A 24,181-nucleotide genomic window follows, 5' to 3' on the forward strand; every position below is an offset into this window, starting at 1 on the left:
AAACTTAAACCCGGTTTAGATTTTTTTGTAATTTTTTTCTTTTGCCTCCGCGTCATAAATTTTTTAATATGAGTTTGACTTTAAGGTCGAATACACGACGCAAACATGCCGACATACCCTTTATCTTATTTTGGTATGGTCAACAATTTTTTCCAAGTGAGAGTTGTCCCAGAAATCTAAAAAAAATACTATATTTGTTCCAGGAACTGCCTCAACAAATCCGTTCTCTGGCCACGCTCTCCGTTATCGTCTTCATACTGTCCATCGTGCTGGCGATGGCGCTGCTGCCAGCTGCGCCGGAGTGGGAGGCACTGGCGCTCTCCGGCTCCGTGCTGGTGACGACATGCCTGGGCGCAGGCACGCTGATGGCCACGCACCATGCGCCGTTGCCGCTCTTCGCCCTAATATTGGTAAGTATCCATCGTGCTGGCGATCGCGCTGCTGCCAGCTGCGCCGGACTGGGAGGCACTGGCGCTCTCCGGCTCTGTGCTGGCGACGGTGTTCCTGGGTGCAGGCACGTTGCCGCTCTTTGCCCTCATATTGGTGAGTATTCATCGCGCTGGCGTTGGCGCTGTTGCTAACTGCGCCGGAGTTGGAGGCGCTGGCGCTTTCCGCTTCCAATTGATCGGCGGCTCTAATCGTCAAACGAATCAAAAATAAGTTACAAAATGTTGTGTGTTGTGAGCAAGTTTTCTATAAGGATTGGGATTATAAGGATGGGGTCATATTTTTACGGTAACGAGCCGTATTTAGTTACTTTTGATCTAATGTTGTCACAATTATTATTACCTTACTTTATTTTTAACGTATATAACTTGTTAGAATTATGAATATGCGTACAAATGCATCTTCATGACAGGCAGATAAATAAAAACTCTCATACGATTTACATCAAAAATATGCATTGAATACGATTTTCTGTCGAAGGACATTCGAATATACGTTAACGTAATTACAAGAGGGTAAAGGTGCTCGACAATAATTATAGTACCCTAAATTTTGTATTCCCTTACGAGTACGTAACCAAAAACTAGTTTACATCCTCACTTGACCGACGTTAGCTCAAAAGTCATGAACTATAATTGCGTAAACCTCCAGGGCTCAACTTTTCAGGTAAACTTCCCAAACAGTCAATAAATAGATCGCAACTACTTTCTCCAAATCCCTTGAAAGCATGAGAGGGGACGCCTGTTATCCGGAAATTCCGGATAGCTCGGGCGACGCCGACATTCATCCGGTTATTATCCGGATTAAGCCGAAATAAGAACATATTGGTTGGGTGAGGTTTGGTGTTAAGATTCCGAAAATCTGAGTTATGTGCTTGTGTGTTTATGGATGTGTTGTGGTAGAGATTAGGAACGTCATTTTGATTTTACAAATCTGTTACGTTTGTTGTTATAAATCATTTTGATTGTATTAATCTGTTACTATAGAAAAATAAACACAATCATAAATGTAATAATTATAAATTATAATTTATATTATTTCAAGATCAAAGTACGAGTAAACATCATTGTCTTACTCGTACATATTATACAGAATATAACATTTTATATTTCAAATTCTTGCTTATAAGACATTAGTAACTATGAAGGTTTTAACAGTTACGTTGATTACTTACTTCTTAGGGTTCGTAGTCAATTAGGAAACCTTATAGTTTCGCCATGTCCGTCCGTCTGTCTGTGTCCCTGTCCGTCCGCAGCTATGCTCCGTGATCGTTAGTGCCAGGAAGCTGAAATTTTAAAGATAAAGATAATTTATTTGTCAAACATGAGTAAAGTAATATGGAGATAATATTGTCTTCGGTTACCGCGATAGTTACTCATGAAATAAAACTATGAAAACGGTCGGTTTTTATCGCGTATATATATATATCTTTACTTGAAAATAATTGTAGTGTATAACTAGCCTTATGAACCGATTTTGCATGTACAACCAGCCTTAAAGTTTGTAGTCTATGATTGTTCATTATTTTAGTATGTGGGTATTTTTGCATTTTGTAATTTTTCCTCAGTCACCCGTTGACCACGAACGCTGTAAAGAGTTCGAAACGTCGGGATGTATTATAAATTCAATATACGCGATATAATCCGTTTTCATAGTTTTATTTCATAATATGGAGATGTTATAAAATGTGAAATGTGTGATGATGTGTGTGTAAAGTAATTTGGCATGTATATTCCTTTAATCGTATACGTATATTATTCCTTTTAAAATGTGAATGCCTTGGAGCATTAAAATATCTTTGACATGGTTCAAAGCCTAATAAGAAACTGATTTACGGGTATTTAAGGATTAATGGAACTACTGTACTTTTTTTTAATGAATTTAAGTTACTTCTTTTACATGCTTTCATGTCATGCCTCTTAAATATACATACACACAACTAAAAAAAACTAATTACTTTCGTGTTTTCTTATCTTAAGTCTGCGTACCATTGGGTATACACAACCTTTCCAGTTTGAGTTCATAAATATTAAATTTATGTAAGAAAACACAGACAATGAATGTACTATTAAGTATATTTATTATTCAATGCCAAAACAGTGAGCAGAAACCCACGTTCCTGCTCAGAATGGCGTGAACGCTTACCCAACAGTAATAACTAATAACGGGACAGGAAACAAGCGTTTTCTGGCCCGCCCGATGGACACTGACGGCTAATGTATCCAAAGTGGCAGGAATGAACGATTTGTTTCCCAATATTTTTATCTGGATTAGGTTTTGATGTTTAGGTGATTGATGAATTTGTAATTGTGTTGTGCTTCTTTGGAGCCATTTACAAGCTTTATTAGCAGTCGATCATAAGGGGGATTGTAACTTTAACACTCTGACTTTGAATATTAGTTCAGTTGACCAGAATCGTTCTGATGTCAGGTTATGAATACAGTTTTTAGGGTTCTGTACCTCAAAAGGATAAAACGGAACCCTTATAGGATCACTCGTGTGTCTGTCTGTCCGTCTGTCACAGCCTATATTCTCCGAAACTACTGGACCAATTAAGTTGAAATTTGGTAGACATATGTAAGTTTGTGACCCAAAGACGGACATGTAACGTAAACAAATGAATTTTAAACACGGAGGCGACTTTTGGGGATAAATGAGAAAATCAAAAAACAAAGTTTTTCAAACTATATCGTGTTATATATCAAATGAAAGAGCTCATTGTGGGAATCTCAAATATATATTTTTTATAATTTTAAGATAAAAAGTTTAGAAGTTATTACAAGAAAATAGGCAAAAAACCATTGACCATTCCCCCCTTTATCTCCGTGTCTTGTCTTTAAAAAACCTGTAGGGGTCGGATCAAAAACTACGTAATTAAGTCCGACTCACGCTTGACTGCAATTTCTAATAGGTTTTCCTGTAATCTATAGGTGAAGATCTATTTTGTTTATTTTTTTCAAAATTCTGGACCCAATAGTTTCGGAGATAAAGGGGGGGAATAGTCATTTTTTGCCTATTTTCTTGAATAACTTCTAAATTGTTTATCCTAAAATGATAAAAAAAATATATTTGAGATTCTCACAATGAGCTCTTTTATTTAATATATAACACGATATAGTTTGAAAAACTTTATTATTTAATTTTCTCATTTACCCCCCCTTCATTTAGTGGCCTTCATGTTTAAAATTCATTTGTTTGCGTTACATGTCCGTCTTCGGGTCACAAACATACATATGTATACCAAATTTCAACTTAATTGGTCCAGTAGTTTCGGAGAAAATAGGCTGTGAAAGACGGACAGACAGACAGACAGACAGACGCACGAGTGATCCTATAAGGGTTCCGTTTTTTCCTTTTGAGGTACGGAACCCTAAAAATGAGATGCGTACCAATCACCAAAGCCATCGTCAAGGTAGTAACAAAACCTGTTCAAAACTAAAACGAATTGTTTAATTAGAATCCGCTTCCGGATACTATTTCGTGGAAGGAACGTGGGAAAGTATGTATCACACTACATAATTCATAATTTCTGTTTTATAAAAGGAAAGTTTTAATAGATTATTCATGATATTCATGAATCTGCCAGACATATTAAAACATGTTAGGGAACAAGCAAGCCACGTGGAATTCGTGAGTTTGATACTTTTATAAGGATACTCTTACTTCGATCCAAGAGGAAGAAGTGGAAGAACCGAAGAGTCATAACCATAACACTCATAACTTTAGCAATATTTTTCATCGTCATGATCCGGGCAATGTTTGGTGTCATAGAAAATTTTATATGAAAGGAAAAAACGGAAAAATGTACGCTACCGGCAGGACTTGAACCCGCGACCTCTGTAATCCGTGATGTTCCGTAATTCAGTTGCTTAACCAACTACCTACCAGCTCAGTTGTTTAATTATTTTAGGCAAGCAAACGCTTTATTAATTAAATATTAAAAATCTGTGGCGGCCCGTTAAAGACATATACTTTATACTATATGTTTGTATTAAAAATCTGTGGCGGCCCGTTAAAGACATATACTTTATACTATATTTTTGTATTAAAAATCTGTGGCGGCCCGTTAAAGACATATACTTTATACTATATTTTTGTATTAAAAATCTGTGGCGGCCCGTTAAAGACATATACTTTATACTATATTGTGTATTAAAAATCAGTGGCGGCCCGTTAAAGACATATACTTTATACTATATTTTTGTATTAAAAATCTGTGGCGGCCCGTTAAAGACATATACTTTATACTATATTTTTGTATTAAAAATCTGTGGCGGCCCGTTAAAGACATAAACTTTATACTATATTTTTGTATTAAAAATCTGTGGCGGCCCGTTAAAGACATATACTTTATACTATATTTTTGTATTAAAAATCTGTGGCGGCCCGTTAAAGACATATACTTTATACTATATTTTTGTACTTTGTCATGGTATAATAAAACAAGGTACTCTCTTCCGAGACTCGCGAACCACGTGACTGACTCAAGCTTACGTCATCGTGCTGTTAAAAGGTTCACGATGACGTAGGCTTGTGTCAGTCACCGTGGAAGAGAGTACCAGGCGGAGTATATTATTATACCATGGTACTTTGTAGTTTTTTCTCAGTCACCCGTTGACCACGAACGCTGTAAAGTGTTCGAAACGTCGGGATGTATTATAAATTCGATATACGCGATATAATCCGTTTACATAGTTTTATTTCATGAGTAACTATCACGGTAACTGAAGACAATATTAGGCGTCCTTTATTTAAGGCTCCTTATTTCCTTCAAAAGGGCTTGAGCCTCCCTGTATTTTTTTTTTTTTTTTTTAATTTATTTATTCACTTTAAATATTCATACAACTTTTGCCAGTATGCCACTATTGTAAACCTCTTTGGTTTATGTAATAGTTGGCGAGTTCGCGCGGTCCGATCCGCGTTTGCTTAATACTATTAGGTATATAATTATATTATACTATTATATATATATATAAAACTAATCTATACACATCAAATCTCTGTATCTATTTTATACATTACTCTAGACTTAGGTAGTATTTTTTTAGTCTTGGCATACATCTGCCGTGGTTTTCAACAATGTTAATGAGATCATACAGTACATTTTTAGGTAAGGTGTTTAGTATACATTATTATTATACATAATTACCCAGTACGTTATAGAGGTCGGGATATTTTAATTAAAAGGCCTAATTTCTGCAGAGCGATAAAACGACCTTTCTATGGTGAAAACAGAAAAGTTTAAATTGGCCCTTATTAAAAGTAGTCAGGACACAGCTGTATTACAGAATGAGAGATGAATATCATTATCTCATTCTAACAAATAGCTTTGTCCCTATACTTACGTAAGTAAAACTTACAAGTGTATCTTACGCCTGAGATACACTTTAAAACTGTAAAAATAAAATAGTTACAGGCGGTTAAACATAGTGTTTCAAACGTCCCCGTCCTACCCTATTATTGCTGTTGAACTGTCAGAGTAAGCGCATTATAGCACTAATTCTATTGAGGTTCCACTGTATTTCGCTTTTCATCACACTCGCTCAGTAAATGTGGAATTGCAAACAGGCTTAGCGGGAACTATAGAAAAAGCGTTTTCCCTAGGGTGTTATGAAATTTCTAGTATTATAATTAACAGTTTTTTGTCTTTATACTACATTTTTGTATCGCAAGTGTAATGAAAAACATTGTGTGTAACTCGGGTCGTAATAATATTGCAAACTCGAGTCTATAAATCGCTCCGGCAAGCCGTAGCGATTTAACTATACTCTCGTTTGCAATATTTAACTTACGCCCCATGTTGCACAGTGTACTATTCTGTGGCCATGCCCCATCACTAGCCAGTGAGCGATCGTACCCCTCGGGATAAAACAATTCCTTACTTTCATCAGCGAAAATGGTCCCAAGGGGGATAAATGGATTAACACGAACGCAACTAATTTGATATTGCTTTCCTTGGCTTGCTAGTTTATGTGCTTTATTATTATTTGCTTTTTCTTCATTTATGATACTTATAGGGTCTTACGTAATATTACCATGGCTAGACCTCAGAACTGGGGGCGGCCGCATGTACTTGTAGCGGCGCGACGAAATCGCGGAGTGTGTAGATTATAATTTTCTTGAGAAAACATTAAAACAAAATTTTACCCCATACATAAAGCTCCACTCTGTGACATTTTTTGGGGACAAAAAACAAAACAATGGATATAATTATGACCCATTTATTCGCGTGTAAACCCATGTCATAATTTGGACTCTGTTCAGTGCTAAAGTTAAAATAAGTTTGAATATGACGTCATCATACAGGAGGTTATAATCGGCAGCAAGTACTGTGTCGTTAAGTGGCCGCCGGGTTTTATTAATGTATCCCAACTATCCCAAGGACCATTAACGACGACTTAACTCGCATTTAAGAACATTTTAGGAGATAATTATATTGACGTATTTAGCATAATGTGGTTAGAAAAATCTATACGCGGTGGCTAAAAAATAAGTGCATTCCCGTTTGCCCTAGCAAAAGACGCGTGTACAAAAGGTGCGGATGTGTACATCTTTCCAGACTTTACTGAGAAACTACATAAATATAAAAGAAAAATTCATTCTGTCTGGAAAGAACACTTTGATGAACGTAGCAAAGAAAAGGGCGTGTGGTACAAGACGATGCAATCGGAACCTCCTCATATACCTTGGTTTACTAACGGTAATTTAAGTAGACAGTTAATTAAGATAGGCTTAAGATTGCGTTCCGGGCATATCCCGTCAAAAAAATTTGCTTACTTCATGAAAAAAGAACCATCACCAAATTGCCAAGTTTGCGGTTCTGTTGAAGATGTGCAACATATTTTGACGGAATGTGCACGGAATGAAAGTGATAGACAATCGTTACTAACTACCCTCAAGGTAAATCGATTAGATATAGGTGCTTTTCAGAGCATCTTAGCTGTACCGACCTCAGAAGAGGCTAAACATATATTTTTATATATTATAGATTTTTTCAAACGGTACAATACTATCCCATAAGTAGACATTTAAGAATACTAGTATAAGGTACAATGGGGCTGGCATAATCATGTAACTGGTTTAAGTCCCTAAATAATAAATAGAAAAAAAAAAAGGGTGGTTTTGGGATTATTTTGAGCAACTTTTATTATGGGACCAACCCCGAAATCGCGCAATAAATTTTGGTTGTTTTATACATTTTGGCTGGTGGTCCATTTTCTTTGGGAGGGTAAATTTTTTTTTTCGCGATTTCGTGGTTGGTCCCATAGTAAAAGTTGCTCAGTATAATCCCAAAACCTCCCTGGCAACGGGAATGCACTTATTTTTTTGCCAGCCTGTATAAGCATACCTATACAATATATATTTTTAAAACAGTTCCCTTACAGTCTTTTTTTATACGACGACAGTGGCAAACAAGCATACGACCCGCCTGATAGTAGGTAAGCGATCAGCGTAGCACCCAGCGCAGCGTAGTACATGCACATGAAAGCGAACGCAGCCGACGCGCAAAAATGAGGGTAGACCGAGCGCGGTCTACACAACTTTGACACCCACCCGCTATCTTCAGTCACCCGTGAACAAGATGCATGTAACTGCGCAGCTGCGTCGAAATATCGGGAACTCATAAATAATACAAAAGGTAATCACGGTCTATATCCCGGTCAATATAAGTAAGTCTAGTAGTCTGTAAACTGCCGGCTCCATTCTACACCGTTGAAGATAAAGATTTCGAGATTTAAAACACAAATTATTCAAATGATAAGAAAGGATTCTTTGAATTTTTAAAATTTGATTGAAGTGAGTGGAAACTAGTAGGTACTTTCATGAAATAATGCAGGTACATAAGAAAAATGAGCACTATGCAAAATGGAAAAAACAAAACCTTTTCGTACCCAAAAATCTCTCGAACAAGTTGCCCATAATAACTCACTAACAACCCTAATGTACCGTGGCGGGATTTATTTTTCAATTTTCCGCCCTTGGGTTTGCCTGAGCGGTCCATTTGTTACCCCTTTCAACTTCATGTAACAGGTTCTGTGAGTGTGAAAAATGCCTAATACGGTTTTGTAATCCAGGTTTGACACGACGAAAACATTTAGATTATTTTAAACCGGGTCACTCACGTATTATTAAGTCGAATAGCTCGACATGTTTCGTTTCTCCGTGTCGTGTCTCCGTGAAGACGGTCCTCGTAAATTGGACCGAAACATGTCGAGCTATTCGACTTAATAATACGTGAGTGACCCGGTTTAAAATAATCTAATATGTTTGAGTCTCACGGGAGTTTTATACGAAAACATTTATCGAAGTCAGGTCATAATTGATTTTTCGCTCTTAAAAATGTTTCAAAGTTACCGTTTTGATTTCATTGTTAATGTAGTACCATTACGAGTAATAAGATATTAATCAAAGGTTACAACAATATATAGCATTTAAGTGCATAAAATGAAATTACATAGGTACTTTGTTAAACAACGTACAGCGTACTCTTATAAAGGAGTCAACTATTCACACGGTTTACAACGTTCTTTCGAACACGATAATAACTATAACTCAATTCAATTTTTCAGGTAGTATGGCTCCATCGTTACTGTCGATGATTTCGCCAACGTCAAAGTGGGATCCACGTGGGATCGAATTAATATTTCTTGATTAAAACATATCGGCCATCGGCCATAGCCAGTGTACGGTAAACAATAAAATTATGGGCCTCTAGTGCTCTAGCCAGACACGGTTAGAGGTAGAAATACCAACTCTTAGAGCACGACGTTGTTCGGTGGTTGTTGTAGTTGTCTCGTAAAACCGATAGCTGGATTTTACGAGAAGCACGTGGACTACCGGCCGTTGACTCCAAAATGGTGGTTAAACACGCTTTGAGATTAATTCTCCATTCACTGCACAACTACCACATTCGATTACTGTATAATAAAGCTATAATAAAGCTAACTATAACTAAAAGAACTTTATTCTGACAATGTTGACACTTACATACGTATTTGAGTCGCTTAACTTTAAACTCGGGTAAATCCATCTGTCAGATTATGCGATTTTGGTATTAAGAAAAGGTAATAGGGTTGATATTTGCTGATAGGGTCGAATAAATACCCGGGTAATACTCGGGTTACTCGGGTTGAAGTTAAGCGACACAATTTATCTTTAAGCGTACGTCATTCTAGATCTGTAGTTTTTCTGTTTCCGACGCAGCCACAAGTCTGAAACAGCGAACGATGCAAATTGAATTTGGAATGCATTTCTTTTTCAACAACTGTTTATTTTTACTGGCTGGATACAAATTGCCAACCACATATTCCCGTTGCTTCCAGCAATTCCCCGGGCCAGCATAACTGTGGCTTCAAACTCTATTACTACTGTAGCTCTGTTGTACTGGGTTGTTTAAGCATTTGCCTCGTTTGCATTTGGTTAGCAACTGGAGTAACAACGTTCGAAAGGTTGAATCTTCAATTGTTTTTACTCGACCGCTAGAATGTAATTATTTTCAATCTCTTGCGTTGGCAGTTTGGATTTTATCTAATTTTAATATTTATTCTGTTTTTATTTCCTTCTTATCGTATTGACGTGAATGCAGTGGTCGTTCGTAGATCAACGAAGGTTGTTCTTTCGCCCCCCGGTAAGCTCGGCCGAATTTCACCTTCCCATGCAAACGGAGTTTCGTTCTCATTTTAAAACTACATGTTGGATTGAAATGAAACTTTGCACATACAATGATATGAGTTTTATCTATGCATGTAATTTGTTTATATAGCTCCAGCTTATAAAACAAACGAAATAGAACAAAAACAAATTATGTATGAAAAACTTAAATTCGCTGTATTTTTGGTATCTGAAGCTACATAAACTAATTACAGGCATAGTTATATATTTATTATTTATTTATTTATTTTAAACTTTATTGCACATAAAATTATAAGTACAAATGGCGGACTTAATGCCATAAGGCATTCTCTACCAGTCAACCACTTTGCTAAAAAGAGATGGTTGTTAGGTGCAGGATTAATACTCGAAAAATAAACAATATATTATAGGATATTCTTACACAGATTGACTGGGTCCCACAGTAAGCTCAAGAAGGCTTGTGTTGTGGGTTCTCAGACAACGGTATATATAATATATAAATACATAAAAATAAATGATAAACGTAGTTACGAATTGCAGAGAAAATCAGTCTTCCTCCTGGCTTTGCCACATGAATTTAGTACAGAAACATTTCCTGTTGCAACAAGCGAACAGTTAAGCTTTATGTGTTTGAGAGCCTTGTGTCTGACACAACTGTGGATTTCAGGCACGAACAAAGGCTAGATTTATACACGTAGCCAGCACGTAGCTTAGTGGCTTAGCATTCCCCGTTGTAGCGTTTTTTATGCGGCTCCGAAACGATTAATGGCAATCGTAACTCCGATTGAAACCATTGTCAATTGCAGCTTGATTAAAGGCGATGGATTGTTTCGCTACGTGCTATCCCAGTTGCTTCTTATCGTTTCGTTCTCGTAACTAGGCAGGCTTGAAGCTCTAGAAAAATGGATGCATGCATTGATTCAAATCGTGTACAGTCGACGTCAAAAATATTGACTTCCACTGTATATATTTATTGTAGGTACGTCTACTTAACAATAGCGATTCTGATCGTCCCGGGCCCGGAGAACTTGTTTGTGCGTGTTTCTCACACCGTGACGTCACGCGCTCCGATTTGCGTTTGCAGTCACGTGATGACGCATTATTTTAAATACTTTTAATTATTTTTAATTAATTTACTACGCATATTTACACTTACAAAATATGATTTTCAGCATTCTAATATTCCCTGCTATGGTAAAAACATAACATTTTATATGTTCGCGATTCATGTCAACATCCCTATTCATGCTTTTCTTAGTAATTAAATAATGGCATATTAACAATACATTGTCAACTTTAACTATAACACACGTTAAACGCAGTACACAGCGCGCCCTCGACTAGTGAAAACGTGTCGTTGCTCCGTGAAGAGGATCCTCGTAAATTGGATCGAAACACGTCGAGCTATTCGACTCAATAATACGTGAGATACCCGTTTAAATTTTTTTAGTATATTGTCAACTTCTCCTTTTGTTGCAGATGGTGCATACAATGATGCCCATAGCCCGCTCCATAGCCCTCGCCATGTCTGCGGCCCTCACGGTAGCTTACATGGGCCTCGCCCTAGGCCTGGGACCTCATAACGCGGAGAGCAAGTTTCATTTGCAGGTTTGTTGATGAGTTTTCTAAATTCCATTAAAATAATAAATACTTATGAAGTTTAAGCTTTTATTTGACGTGTTAAGGGTCCCCGGCAAGCTCGGTTCTCCATACAGACGTAGTTACGCTCTCATTTTAAAACGACTGCTAGATTGCTCTGAATCTTTGTACTTACGATAGGATAAGGTATATCTAGGTCTGTAATTAGTTTATGTAGCTTCAGATACAGTAGTAAAAAATAGAGCGAATTTAAGAATTTAATTTAAATTAGATTAATAATAATAATTTGCATAATAATTATCTTAATGTAATGGGTTGATACCTAAATAAATAAAAAAAATTTTTTCAGTTTTTCGTACTAAACTTGTTTTTGCTCTATTTCGTTTGTTTTATATGCTAGAGCTATACAAACTAATTACAGACCTAGATACACCTCATGGCATTGTATGTGCAAAGTTTCATTACAATCCAATACGTAGTTTTAAAATGAGAACGTAACTCCGTTTGTATGGGAAGGTGAAATTCGGCCGAGCTTGCCGGGGGCTCTTAAGGACCAAACACAATGTTTATTGTTATACTGAATAAATAATATGAAATATGACCGACCACATCGCTAAAGAGACGATGCTGAGGCACAGCTGACCCAGCAAAACCAAAATGCAACGCGTGTATGCTAATACGTCAGCGTGGTCGGTCCTTTAGTTGTAGGACAAGTTGTGTGTGACAAATCTTGGACGCTAAATTAGGACTCATTCCTGATGTTTGGTTGGGTACATAATACATACATAACTTAGAACAAATTAAAGCGTGACTTGATGATTAGTGTTTACCAGCAAACTAATTTGTAATAATAAGTGTAAGATTTGTATGTTGACCTTAGAATATAAAGGAAGAAACTTGATTAATAACTCAAAAAATACTACGAAAAATGTAGGAAAAAGAATAACAAACTATTACAGAATAAAAAACCGAACAAGTGGGAGTCGGACTCGCTCACCGAGGGTTCCGTACTTTTTAGTATTTGTTGTTATAGCGGCAACAAAAATATGTATAAATTCTGTGAAAATTTCAACTGTCTATAGGTATTACGGTTCATGAGATACAGCCTGGTGACAGGTCCCGTTTTTACCCTTTGAGTACGGAACCCAAAAAAAGAATGCTTAGTTTAGTTAAAACGGATTCCATAGTGAATTTCGACTTCGACAATCAGCAACGAAAATTTGAAGGTTTATTTTAATTTCCTTATAAAGGTAACCTTTATTACACAAAATTACTTTTCTTTCCTTTCAGTACAAAAGAGCTTTAGGCCTTTAGGCAAAGCATAGAGATTGTGGGCGTAATTAAAATGAAAAGCTGTACGTCGGTAGGTACACTTTTTTGCCGTCGACAATAACCATTTTGTTCAATCGCTCGGGAGGTTGTAACATGCAATGTCTGTTGAATATTCATGCGTTTGCACTGTTCTGCTAAACTCAGCCATGTATATACATTTCGAGCTGACAGTAAAATGACATGAAAAATATTACGATATATCGTAATTCTTGTAACTAAAAACTAGCGATAGGTATATTGACACCAACTACAGATAGAAGTACAGACGGTAGTCTAGAAACCTCAATAATTTTATATTTTGGTTCAATATAATCTCCAGAAAGCAGACACACATGATATCATTATTATTCTTCTTTATTCATTTTCTGTCTTGGCCCTTGGGTTAGGGTTTTTACAATATGTATATAAAAGTAAAATACAAAAACACATACAAAAACAATACAAAATACTTATAAACATATTATAAAAAAACCTAACCTAGTGTGCCGCCAGCAGCGGGGCAGGGCCCACGCTGCCGGTGGTCAGGGGTGTAGATAGAGGAACTGGCGGACTATCCGCGCCGTGTCCAAAATCACCGCCTTCTGCATCTGACCCTTGATCCAACCACCTAGCGAGAGTCTCTAAAGGTGTTGGTCGAGTCTTCGCTATGAGACCGTTCATCATTATTTATCTTTATACCTTTATAGGGCAAAAGTCTCAAATAAGACCACCCTATAACATCACCTTCTTGTATAGAATTTTTAGGACTATAGATTGGCGATGAGTCGATGAGGATTGTATTGAGGAATTTTTTTCTGTCTTGTCCGTTAAAGGGTCCAGTACATTGAATATAAATTATCTCCCGCTTTTCGTTATTCGATAGATAAACAATCCTGAAGGAAAATATTATTAGCTACAGATTTTTCCTTAAGAAACCCGGTAAGGTATAGATAGTGTTTGCTCCTTATCCCTTTTGAAGCTGTAGAGCGAAAAACATCTAAAGGGCAGGAAACCAGGTTATTGTACAATACAATACAATACAAATGAGTTTATTTCATTACTTTTTACAGCTTTTCTTAGTTATTATTGTGATTGTTCTCTCTTATCTCCTGGAGTTCAGAGCAAATCCTGTTCAAGTGTTCGTATTGGTCGCGCGAGGGCGGGCGGATCGAGTTGTCCACTGAACATGCGATTACTATTCAAAACAATAGGCTACTGGGCCCTTAGAGATGACCAACTCGTCACTCGTTAGCAATAATTGTATGGAGAAATTGTACAGTGCCTCTAGCGGTCACCTAAGAAACCATTTTCTTTAACTCGTACCATGAGCCACATACGTTTTAGTATAGGTACACGCTAAAGTTAACTCGATTGCTCGTGTAAAGTACATACTGCAAGGAAGACGGCCAAGGCCAACATACTTTGTCAAGCGGCGACTATGCGTAGCATTGATGACCTCTGGAACACGATGGTTCTTTAGTTGTGTCCGTGAACCCAAAAAGGTCAATCTCGTCTATATTGTAGGGAACAGGGTAGCGCATGACCGGTCGTTAGATATAAAGGCGTTAGTATGTTCAGTTTTGTCATCTTTAGGTAATATGATAATGATGATTGCGCGTATCAGCATAATTAATTAAACGGGACACCCAGCTTTAGTGAGAGGCCCTTGTTTTTAGCTGGTTAACTCCAGCAACTCGCTTTTTCTTGGTAGGCCATCGGAATAACGCCCCTGTTCGCTAGCTTAGAGAACAGTGGGTTTGGAGCTCGGTTGTACAGGAGACGGTTAAGTAAGACTAAAGCTCTTGGGAATCTCTACATTGTCTCTAGAGAAACTGGTTTGAAGCTCTTCAAATTGTTAAGAGCAAGACTAAAGGTAATTGTGATTTGTTCTTGTTGAGTTCTCAGGAAAATAGGTTAATCAGATTACATAAATATTAAATATATTAATAACGGGTCACTCACGTATTTTAATTCGAAACACGCTTACTCGAAATGTTTCACTCCGTACCAAGGAGTGTCATCAGAAGCTTGCGTTGACGGTGACAGCCATTCACCATTCAGCGGTTGGCAGTCTGCACCGGTGCGTCACCGTCAACGCAAGCTCCAAATGACAGTCCTCGGTACGGAATGAAACATGTCGAGCGTTTTTCGTGAGTGACCCGTTATTAATATATTTAATATGTCTGTGTCTCACGGAAGTTTTGTCAGATTACATAAATCTCAAAACAGAGTGGTGTGTCATTCATGAAATAAAACTATGAAAACGGATTATATCGCGTATATTGAATTTATAATACATCCCGACGTTTCGAACTCTTTACAGCGTTCGTGGTCAACGGGTGACTGAGGAAAAATTACAAAATGCAAAAATACCCACATACTAAAATAATGAACAATCATAGACTACAAACTTTAAGGCTGGTTGTACATGCAAAATCGGTTCATAAGGCTAGTTATACACTATAATTATTTTTCAAGTAAAGATATATATATATACGCGATAAAAAAACTATGCCGGCTCCAACCCTACACCACGGACCCGAGAAGATTTAATTCCCTCCTAAATTGTAGGAGGGTATCCCAATATGGGACCGGCAACAAACTCGGCGGGACACATCTTTTCAAAACATCAGAATGTCCAGCATCATCCAACACTACGGTCTCACAGTCTATGTCTCGCTTGCTCCTTTATCAGGTGGACTACAGGATCCCAAGCTGGTGGTAGAGAAAAGCCATCTTCCCTATTAAAGTTTGGATATTTCTTAATCTCAATGGCCTCGCGCAGCATTCTGGGTATGTAACGCTTCTCCTTGGCAAGAACCAGAGGCTTATCAAACTTGATTGAGTGATTGGCTTTATCCATGACATGCTCACAGACAGCAGACCTAGGTCGACGGTGCTTGACATCAGCTATGTGTTCCTTGACCACGAACGCTGTAAAGAGTTCGAAACGTCGGGATGTATTATAAATTCAATATACGCGATATAATCCGTTTTCATAGTTTTATTTCATGAGTAACTATCGCGGTAACCGAAGACAATATTATGGTGTGTCATTGTTAATTAAGTCGTCACTTAATTTTATTTTGATATCAATAGTATGATACTAAGAATTATCATTAGGAATGATTTATGATAAGTACGCGCATAGGACTGTACTCAAGTATCTTTTAAGGAGTTTTATCTGTATAAACAGTAGTCAAACTAGTTAGAATATAACTTAACCAGCTACCGTATCTCATATTATACTTATACTCCTGGAGCCCATTTCTCGAACGGTAATAGACTAATATTATTAGTCCACGAACTGTCAAGTCGTATGGGTTACCATGGCAACACAATAATAATATTAGACTAATACCGTTCGAGAAATGGCCCCCTAGACGTGCGAAGCTGGGAACCTTTTTAGTTCATTGCGAGCGCCTGCCGACGCGCGATAAGCTACGTGTCGTAATTGGAAATCTTTGCTCATTTGTTTTGTGCAGGCGCCTGCATGTGCATCATGCAAGGATGTTAAAATATGAGCTTAAAGGCTTAATATTAATTGAAGCGTTGTAGAAAACGTTACACTGAACTGTTTTTACTGGAAAGGCTTCCTTTGATTTTTACAGCGTCTTTTAATTTTCTATCTAGCTACATAGACAGTGACCGAAGGCGATGGTACCGATTCCCGGTTCCCGGTCAATTTACCGGTACATAAAACCGGATGACACTTGTAAAATGATTAATGGCATTCGTTTACTGCGCTGCATTCCCGATCCCGACAGCTTACTCAATTTGCATGAAATGTTACACTTTGTATTCTAGTCCAGAGCCAGACACAGCTCTCTCGAAATTGAACTCGCACACACTTTGCCCGTTTTAACTTTACGTCTAAACTTGATTTATTGTCACGGCTCTGACTGACCAACTGAATTTACATACACTAGCACAGAATAAATAATACAGGAGATTTACTCTATGAAAACGCGTCTATTAAGACAGATATGACAGCATAGACATAGTATACATATACAAGTAGTTATAGACGCGCCACCGAGCGACCGGGGGTAAGAGAAAGAATATTCATATAAAATTTGGGCAGCATAGGATTTTTTCTCTTTTACTCTTACAAATATCAGTATTTCGCCATCGCCTCCTACCTATGATGCCACCCGGTCGGTAATAAGGACAAAGCATGGCAGTATTTTCTCTTTCCTCTTAAAGGAAGCGCAATAAGACTATCTTTTTCTCTATCAAAGAGTGTCAGGCCCTTGTATGACAGCTAGGTGGTGCAAGCATAGGGTTGCCACCCATACTATAATATATAGTATAGTACTATATTTTAGTCACTTGTACTATATATTATACAAAAACAATATAGTACGAAAAATACTATATTTTCATCACTCAAGAATGGGGTATACAAATGTCACCGATATCGCATCGTATGCGACTTGGATTTTTAACTCGCCTCAAATCGGCCCTATTTTTATTATTATTATTCAGAAGGCAGGCAGGCAGTTGTGACAACTGATATAGCCTGTATCCAGTTATCATTGACAGTTATCGTTGACAGGTAGATGTGGAGGTATGCTTGTCTAAATTTTTTTTCAAATTTTCCAGTAAATACTATATTTTTTCAATATTTTAACAAAAATACTATACGTGTATAGAAAAAAGGTGGCAACCCTATGCAAGCACGAGCAGGCGTCCATTCTGTAGCGGACTAGAATAATGAGATGAACTGATGTTGTCACATAGTTACGGAGTACCTACCTAGACGTAAAACTTCGTATTATAATCTGCTGACTACTTCTGATACAACATGTTTCTCAGGGTCACGTGCTTTATGTCAAGCTATTGTCAACGCGAAGATATTATACACGTGGAAGTAGAATTTCTTCGCCAATATTTGCGGCATCGATCCAGCTAACAATGAGCTCACGAAGTGCAATAGCAACATAGTAAAACTTTGTAGCTACGTGTGGTTTTGCAAAAAAACTAATAAAGCTATGTAAAGTGACGCTTCTTTAGCGTAGTCGGATGGTAGTCGGGACTACGGGAAGTGTTATGATGGAAGCAGGTTAATTTTGTGTTGTTGTGCCATCGTAGCGTAAAAAATTTAAACAGGTTTTGTTCAGTGATATCTCCATCGACATAGGCTTCCTAATCGACTTTGAAAGAGGTTCTTTAAAAAAAACTGTAGTCTGGCTAACGTTTTCATAACGTATTGCTTGATGTCAAAGCAGAGAGAGAGAGAGAGAAAAATTATTTAACATCAGCATCACATAACATTATTAAACATTGTAAAAATGTACTTAATAGTTTACAATACTAATGTACATAACTAGGTTTATTACTTCTTAACTACATTGGCATTAAAGACAGCGTGATGTTAAAAAGGAGTCTCGACTCAGAATAATGTTGCAGTAAATTTACTGGTAAATTTACTAGTAAATTTATTGGTTTTCAGTCGGATCCTATATAAAAAAAAGAAACATTAAGTACCTAATAAAAAGGAATAAAGAAACATTAGTATTAAGAACATTAAATGAGAAAAAGAAAGACAAGTATATGGAAGGTGTATGAAAGTGTGCGTTGTGTGGTTGATTGTGTAGTATTATTATAAGTACTAAAAGCAAAGCAGATATTGTGTGTGGATAGATGAATATCGATTGGCAAATTTTCTTTTGTCCAAAAGCCAGGACCCGAGATTTAACTGTGGGATCAAAGGGCACATCCTCATATTAATAGCCTCCATCATACCGAAGGTATGAATAAAGAAGCTTATAAGCCTCAAAGAATAGAGGCTTATAAGCTTAACTCAATATTCAGGACGTATCGCCACGCAGCAATGGGAGGGTTAAATTATGGTATCTAAAATTTCTCGACTCAATCTACGTAGGTACAGGATCTTATAACAAAGGCAGGGTTAAAGTCAGGCTGTCGGTGTCATGTCGCGAACCCCCCTGTGTGTGTATCTATAGGTACACATATTACTTTATATATCCTTAATAGGACTGATAACGTGCTTGCAACTAGGGGGTTACGTGACATGGTGGAGATGCTGGGATTTCATATTTACCTAATACCGTTATTTTAACCGTGCCTAATTTATTTTATAAATATTTTCATACATTCTTACACGCAGCTGCTTTAGTATCTGATTATAATCAAAAATTTGATTTATTAGGTACTACAACAAATATTATATTTTGAATATAAGTCGATTGTGGTGATTGAGTAAATTTCACTGGCAAGTGTTTTTTCGGGTCCTCGGCGTAGTTCAGTGACCATTATTACTTAAAAAAACTGCAATTCAAAAAATGCGTTGTGAAAAGAAAAGTGGAGAAGAATTTCTAAACCATCGCTACACACGGAATTTCTTTCATGTCAATAAGCACTTTGTCTTAGACCTAATTATTAGGTAAATAACTACTTAGATTTGCAGGTCTATATGCACACACAGACGCATGCTTTGTAAATCATGAAATGAAATGGGGAAAAGATGCCGTGGCTTAAGTCAAAAATGTTATTAGTGTTTGCTCGTGCGTGCGCCAAGAAGCCTTGGCATTGTGACCTTCGAGCGTGTGTAAGGGAAGTAAAACAGGGTCGTTATAGGCGTGAGTGACAAGTGACAATCATAACCGATAATGAAGTTGGGGCTACATGAGTATACCAAATTAACGTAAAAGACGTGTAAACCAGACAGGTATACATTGAAATTGTGAAAACGGGTGTTTTTTACGTCCATGTCAGATGTTCAAGCCGTCCAATCCGTTCACGTACAGTCGCCATCAGATATATATAAGATCTGAACACGCCTCTATTGTCAAGGCGTTAAGTGCGTGTTCAGATATTTTTGAGCACCTCGGCCGCTCCGATATATCTGATGGCGACTGTACCTAAGTCCCCAAGTTCAAAGTTTTAGGAATCTATAATTAACTAGGCTATTGGGTGGAACCGATGGAAAAAATGCATGTCTATCCATACATTATTATTAAGTGCGGTAATCGAAGCTATGACGTCAATTGGTGACCAAGGAAACTTTTGGCTCTGAAAAATTGTTGCACATTGCGCATTGAAACTTAGAATACATCAAGGCGTGTCATAAATATTTTAACCAACCAGAACCACATTTGAGTAGGTACCTACACTTACTTTAAATTTATATCAAAATCATAACGCATAACTACGTATGATGATTTTAAGCAAATTTTCCAAGACCAAAGAAATAAAATACCAAACGAGCCAGGCGCTCCATAATAATTAACCAACCATGACTCAAGAATCTCAAGATAAAGATACATAAATACCTACTACTTTCGTGTCTGACCTACGTCATTTTGTATCCGAATTGTATTATATTTTTCCTGTTGCTCATCCGGTTTTTAATTTGAGTCCGAATAAAAGGTCATGGTATATTTACCTTTTATGTGTATAAATTACGTTATAGTAGGTACCTTAAAAGTAATTTTGATTTCTCAGAAAAACAATGTATTTTTGCGTAGCGAAAGTAAGGCAGCACTATAGAGGTACGTGCTTAAAATGTCTTTGAATATTCTTAGAATTATTGGAAAATATACCAACCTGCCTCCTCTTTTCATTACTAATATTTACGCTGGCGGTCGTTTTTCTATCAGCAGCTTCCTCGCGATTTCTTCATCGAATGACATTAATTATTAGGGTAAACTTATATTAAAAAGCGGAGAGCTTTTGGTTATATTCTGAAAGTTCCGATTTCTACTTAAATTTTTCTTTCCCAGCTATGCTGTGAACTGGCCCTGCTTATGTCAGCAAGCGGGATCGGGCTGTACTACCGAGCGTTGACCGAGCGAGCGCATCGGAACACCTTCGCCGGTACCAGAACTTGTCTGGAGCAACGCGTCAAGCTGGAGTGCGAGCGAGAGCAACAAGAGAGATTGTTGCTCTCTGTCATACCTGCGTATATCGCTGCTGAGGTAAGTGTAGTACCTAGCTACTAAGCGTGCAGAAGAAACCCTACGGTACCATTTCCTGCTTCGAGCAGGGCTTCTAGAGTGCGATAATGAGAGTCAATGTATAGCTTGTTTTTTTTAAGTCTGCATTTCTGCCCATAGCAAATAGTATGGAACGCCTATTTGTTTCTTGCATATAAAATGTAAGGCGTAGGACTTTATACTACATAAAACAGACTATTGTCCCGCGTACATCGATGCCGAGTGTCGAGGTAATGGTACTATTAAGGGGCCCACTGACTATCAGTCCGCCGGACGATATCGGCCTGTCAGTTAGAACAAAAATTTGACAGTTCCGAACAACTGACAGGCCGATATCATCCGGCGGACTGATAGTCAGTGGGCCCCTTTAGAGTTAGATCAAGATAATTCTACAGCGGTAAAAGAAAAGTAGTTTTTGACAATCAGTATGTGACAACTCCACAGAAAATAGGATTTTATAGTATTGATATTCGTGAATTCTACCATTACCTAACCGATTGTGAAAATCTGGCATCTAAATTTAAATCATAAAAATGCGGAACACAAAAATGAAACATACGATTAGATGCCTATACCTGAAGGGTACACGGAAAAAGCATGTCTAGTCACTTTTTTCGGAAAATGAGATTTTCATTTCAAAATGTAGAGCTCTTATTGAACTTTCAGTTATATCTTTTGCTACCACTGTATAATATATGTAACACAACTTTTTTTTTAGTTAAAAAAGACCTGGTCACGGAATTACCATACATTTTGACATGATGGTTTCAAATTTTAAAAACTCTACCAAGCCTGCTGGATCACCTTTGCTCTAGGGCCTGCTTCTAGCAGCACTTCTGGAGTGCGAGTGAGAAAAAGAGAGGATGTAGTTCTCTGTCTCGCACACGTATATGTATATTATTATGTAGACGAGGCAGGGAAAACATTGTCAGCTTAATATATAAATTTCGTACCAGTTCGTTGATGAGCTTAAAGTAACTATAAGTTTAATAACTTCCCAAAGGATAAAAAATACCATTTTTCCTTAATGTCATAATTTGATTGCAAAACAATACACCAAACATTATTAAAACAAATATGATGGTAAGAACCATTTTCTAAAGTCGGTTCGTTTCACGGGATGAAAAGTGAAATAAACATTTTTAAAACAACATAACAAATAATAAATAACATTTTTATTTTATTTTTTTATTTGAAACCTAAGAAAAACAGCTTGAAAATTCTAAAAAAAAAATTCAAAGCAGTACCTCTTCGTGTCACCAGAACAACATTATCCCGAAATAATGAATTATAATGGGCGACATTTTGCTTTGTGAATGACAAAAGTCTTGACTGTGTCCATTGTCACACGGGAAAAACGAATATATTTATTTTTAAAATAATTTAAAAATAAACTTGCTCTTTTCATGATAATTTGAGGTTGACAAATGTTTCATTTACTGTGCAGGAGACTTGAAAAACGTCATATCTTAAATTCTACCAGAATTTAAAGGAATTGTTCATATTGTTCTATGGAAGGTTCGTGAGATGTTGCCGACTCCGAATTCGGACAAATGAAGGCACGTTAGTCACTCGCGCTCCTCGTAACAGTGGGATACTAGACACCGAAGAAGCAAGGCACCTACTTGTAATTCATAAATAGTCAAACCAAGAAGTCTTTCATTGTATGGAGAACCGAGCTTGCCGGAGACGCTTAAACGTTTACGCTACGTGAAAGGTCGAAAGTTCATGTTAGCCAATGAGGGCTAACGCGTATGAATTCGCCGCTAGGGGCGCTAGTGTAGATGGTGGTCTTTTCCATAGTTCGAAATGTCAAATGTCACTTGTCACTTCAATGACTGACAGCTTTTCTATACCTATAGTCTTTTGGACCACCATCAACAGAGGCGCCAACTGGTGAGCAAAAAAACGATAGCCCTCATTTGAAGTACGCAATGGAAACATGGCCCGCTCCGTGCTCGGCATGACAAGTGGATGACCGTTACCGCCCCAGTTGCAATAAGGTCGTCAGTTACCATTTGGCCAAGGTCACGTAATAGGATCATGTGGTTAAACCAAGGGCCTGACACTCTTTGATAGAGAAAGATAGTCTTATTGCGATTCCTATAAGAGGAAAGAGAAAATAGTGCCATGCTTTGTCCTTATCACCGACCGGGTTTTTTTCATGATCGGGTTATGGCAGCATAGGTAGGAGGCGATGGCGAAATACCGAAATAAGATTGAAAGAGAAAAAGGATTATGCTGCCATACATTAACCTGTCAATACATGAATATGTCTTTCTCTTACACCTGGTCGCTCGGTTTCATGTCTATAACTACTATATTATGTCTATGGGTTAGACCCTACGGGCTTGTGTAATTGTGGTGTTACCTCTACTGATATCCTGTCTATATTTCTTTATTACAAACGGTGAAATTGCGCTTATACAGGTGAAATTTTAACCACCAGCCATACTCTGTGGCCTATAGAAATCAGCCGAAATGTATGAAACAGCCAAATTTTCTTTCGCGATTGGTCCAATACTAAAAGTTGTTCAGTATGACCTATAAAGTCACTACACAGTGTATGGCTGGTGGTTAAAATTTCACCCTGTATTGTACAGAGTAAGAAGCTCTATCTATTCACCAAATTTTATTGAAATCTGACGAACAAAACGATACCTAACAAAATAAAAACCGGCCCAAGATCACGTGATGGGATCACGTGTTTAGTGACCATGGCTTTATGTTGTTGTGGTGTTACCTCTACTAATATCTTGTGTATTGGTTCGACGAACATATATCATCTGGTTTGGCAGACCACGTGCACTGCCAGATATGTTAAGCCCAAAGAGCTATTATACAAGGAGCACTTCCATGAAATGGATACTCTTACCCATCTCATTTTATGAAACAGGCTGAAAATAAGGGTAGAGGCATTTGCTACATGGGCACATAATAAATAGTACTTGGTACAGAAGGTTCACTCTCTAACAAAACGCGTCTATTACGACACATATGGCCGCTAGGTGGCGCAAGTGCGAGCAGGCGTCCGTTCCGTAGCGGTGCGCGGCAACTACTATGGCTAGACACCAAAATTGGTGTGGGCCGCATGTACTTGTAGCGACGCGACGAAATCGCGGAGTTATCCACGCCTGACATGGGTTCCGAATTAAAGGAGTAGGTTAGTTTCAGATCGCCGGAGTCTTACTTGAACTCGCTGTATAATTAATGTTACTTTTTATATATTC

The 24,181-nt window shown here is 37.6% G+C and overlaps 1 protein-coding gene across 2 annotated transcripts in view; it reads left to right on the forward strand.

Moving 5' to 3' along the window:
* The window catches only part of LOC134745356 (adenylate cyclase type 2-like), a 171,194-nt gene that overhangs the window by 14,139 nt on the left and 132,874 nt on the right, over window positions 1–24,181 (forward strand). For both annotated transcript variants that reach the window (XM_063679381.1, XM_063679382.1), the window contains exons 2-4: window positions 204–410; window positions 11,560–11,688; window positions 20,739–20,933. In XM_063679381.1, the coding sequence (XP_063535451.1) occupies window positions 204–410; window positions 11,560–11,688; window positions 20,739–20,933 (531 nt within the window). The remainder of the gene's footprint in view (window positions 1–203; window positions 411–11,559; window positions 11,689–20,738; window positions 20,934–24,181) is intronic.

This window comes from Cydia strobilella, chromosome 11, assembly GCF_947568885.1.
Source record: "Cydia strobilella chromosome 11, ilCydStro3.1, whole genome shotgun sequence".
Taxonomy (NCBI): Eukaryota; Metazoa; Arthropoda; class Insecta; order Lepidoptera; family Tortricidae; genus Cydia; species Cydia strobilella.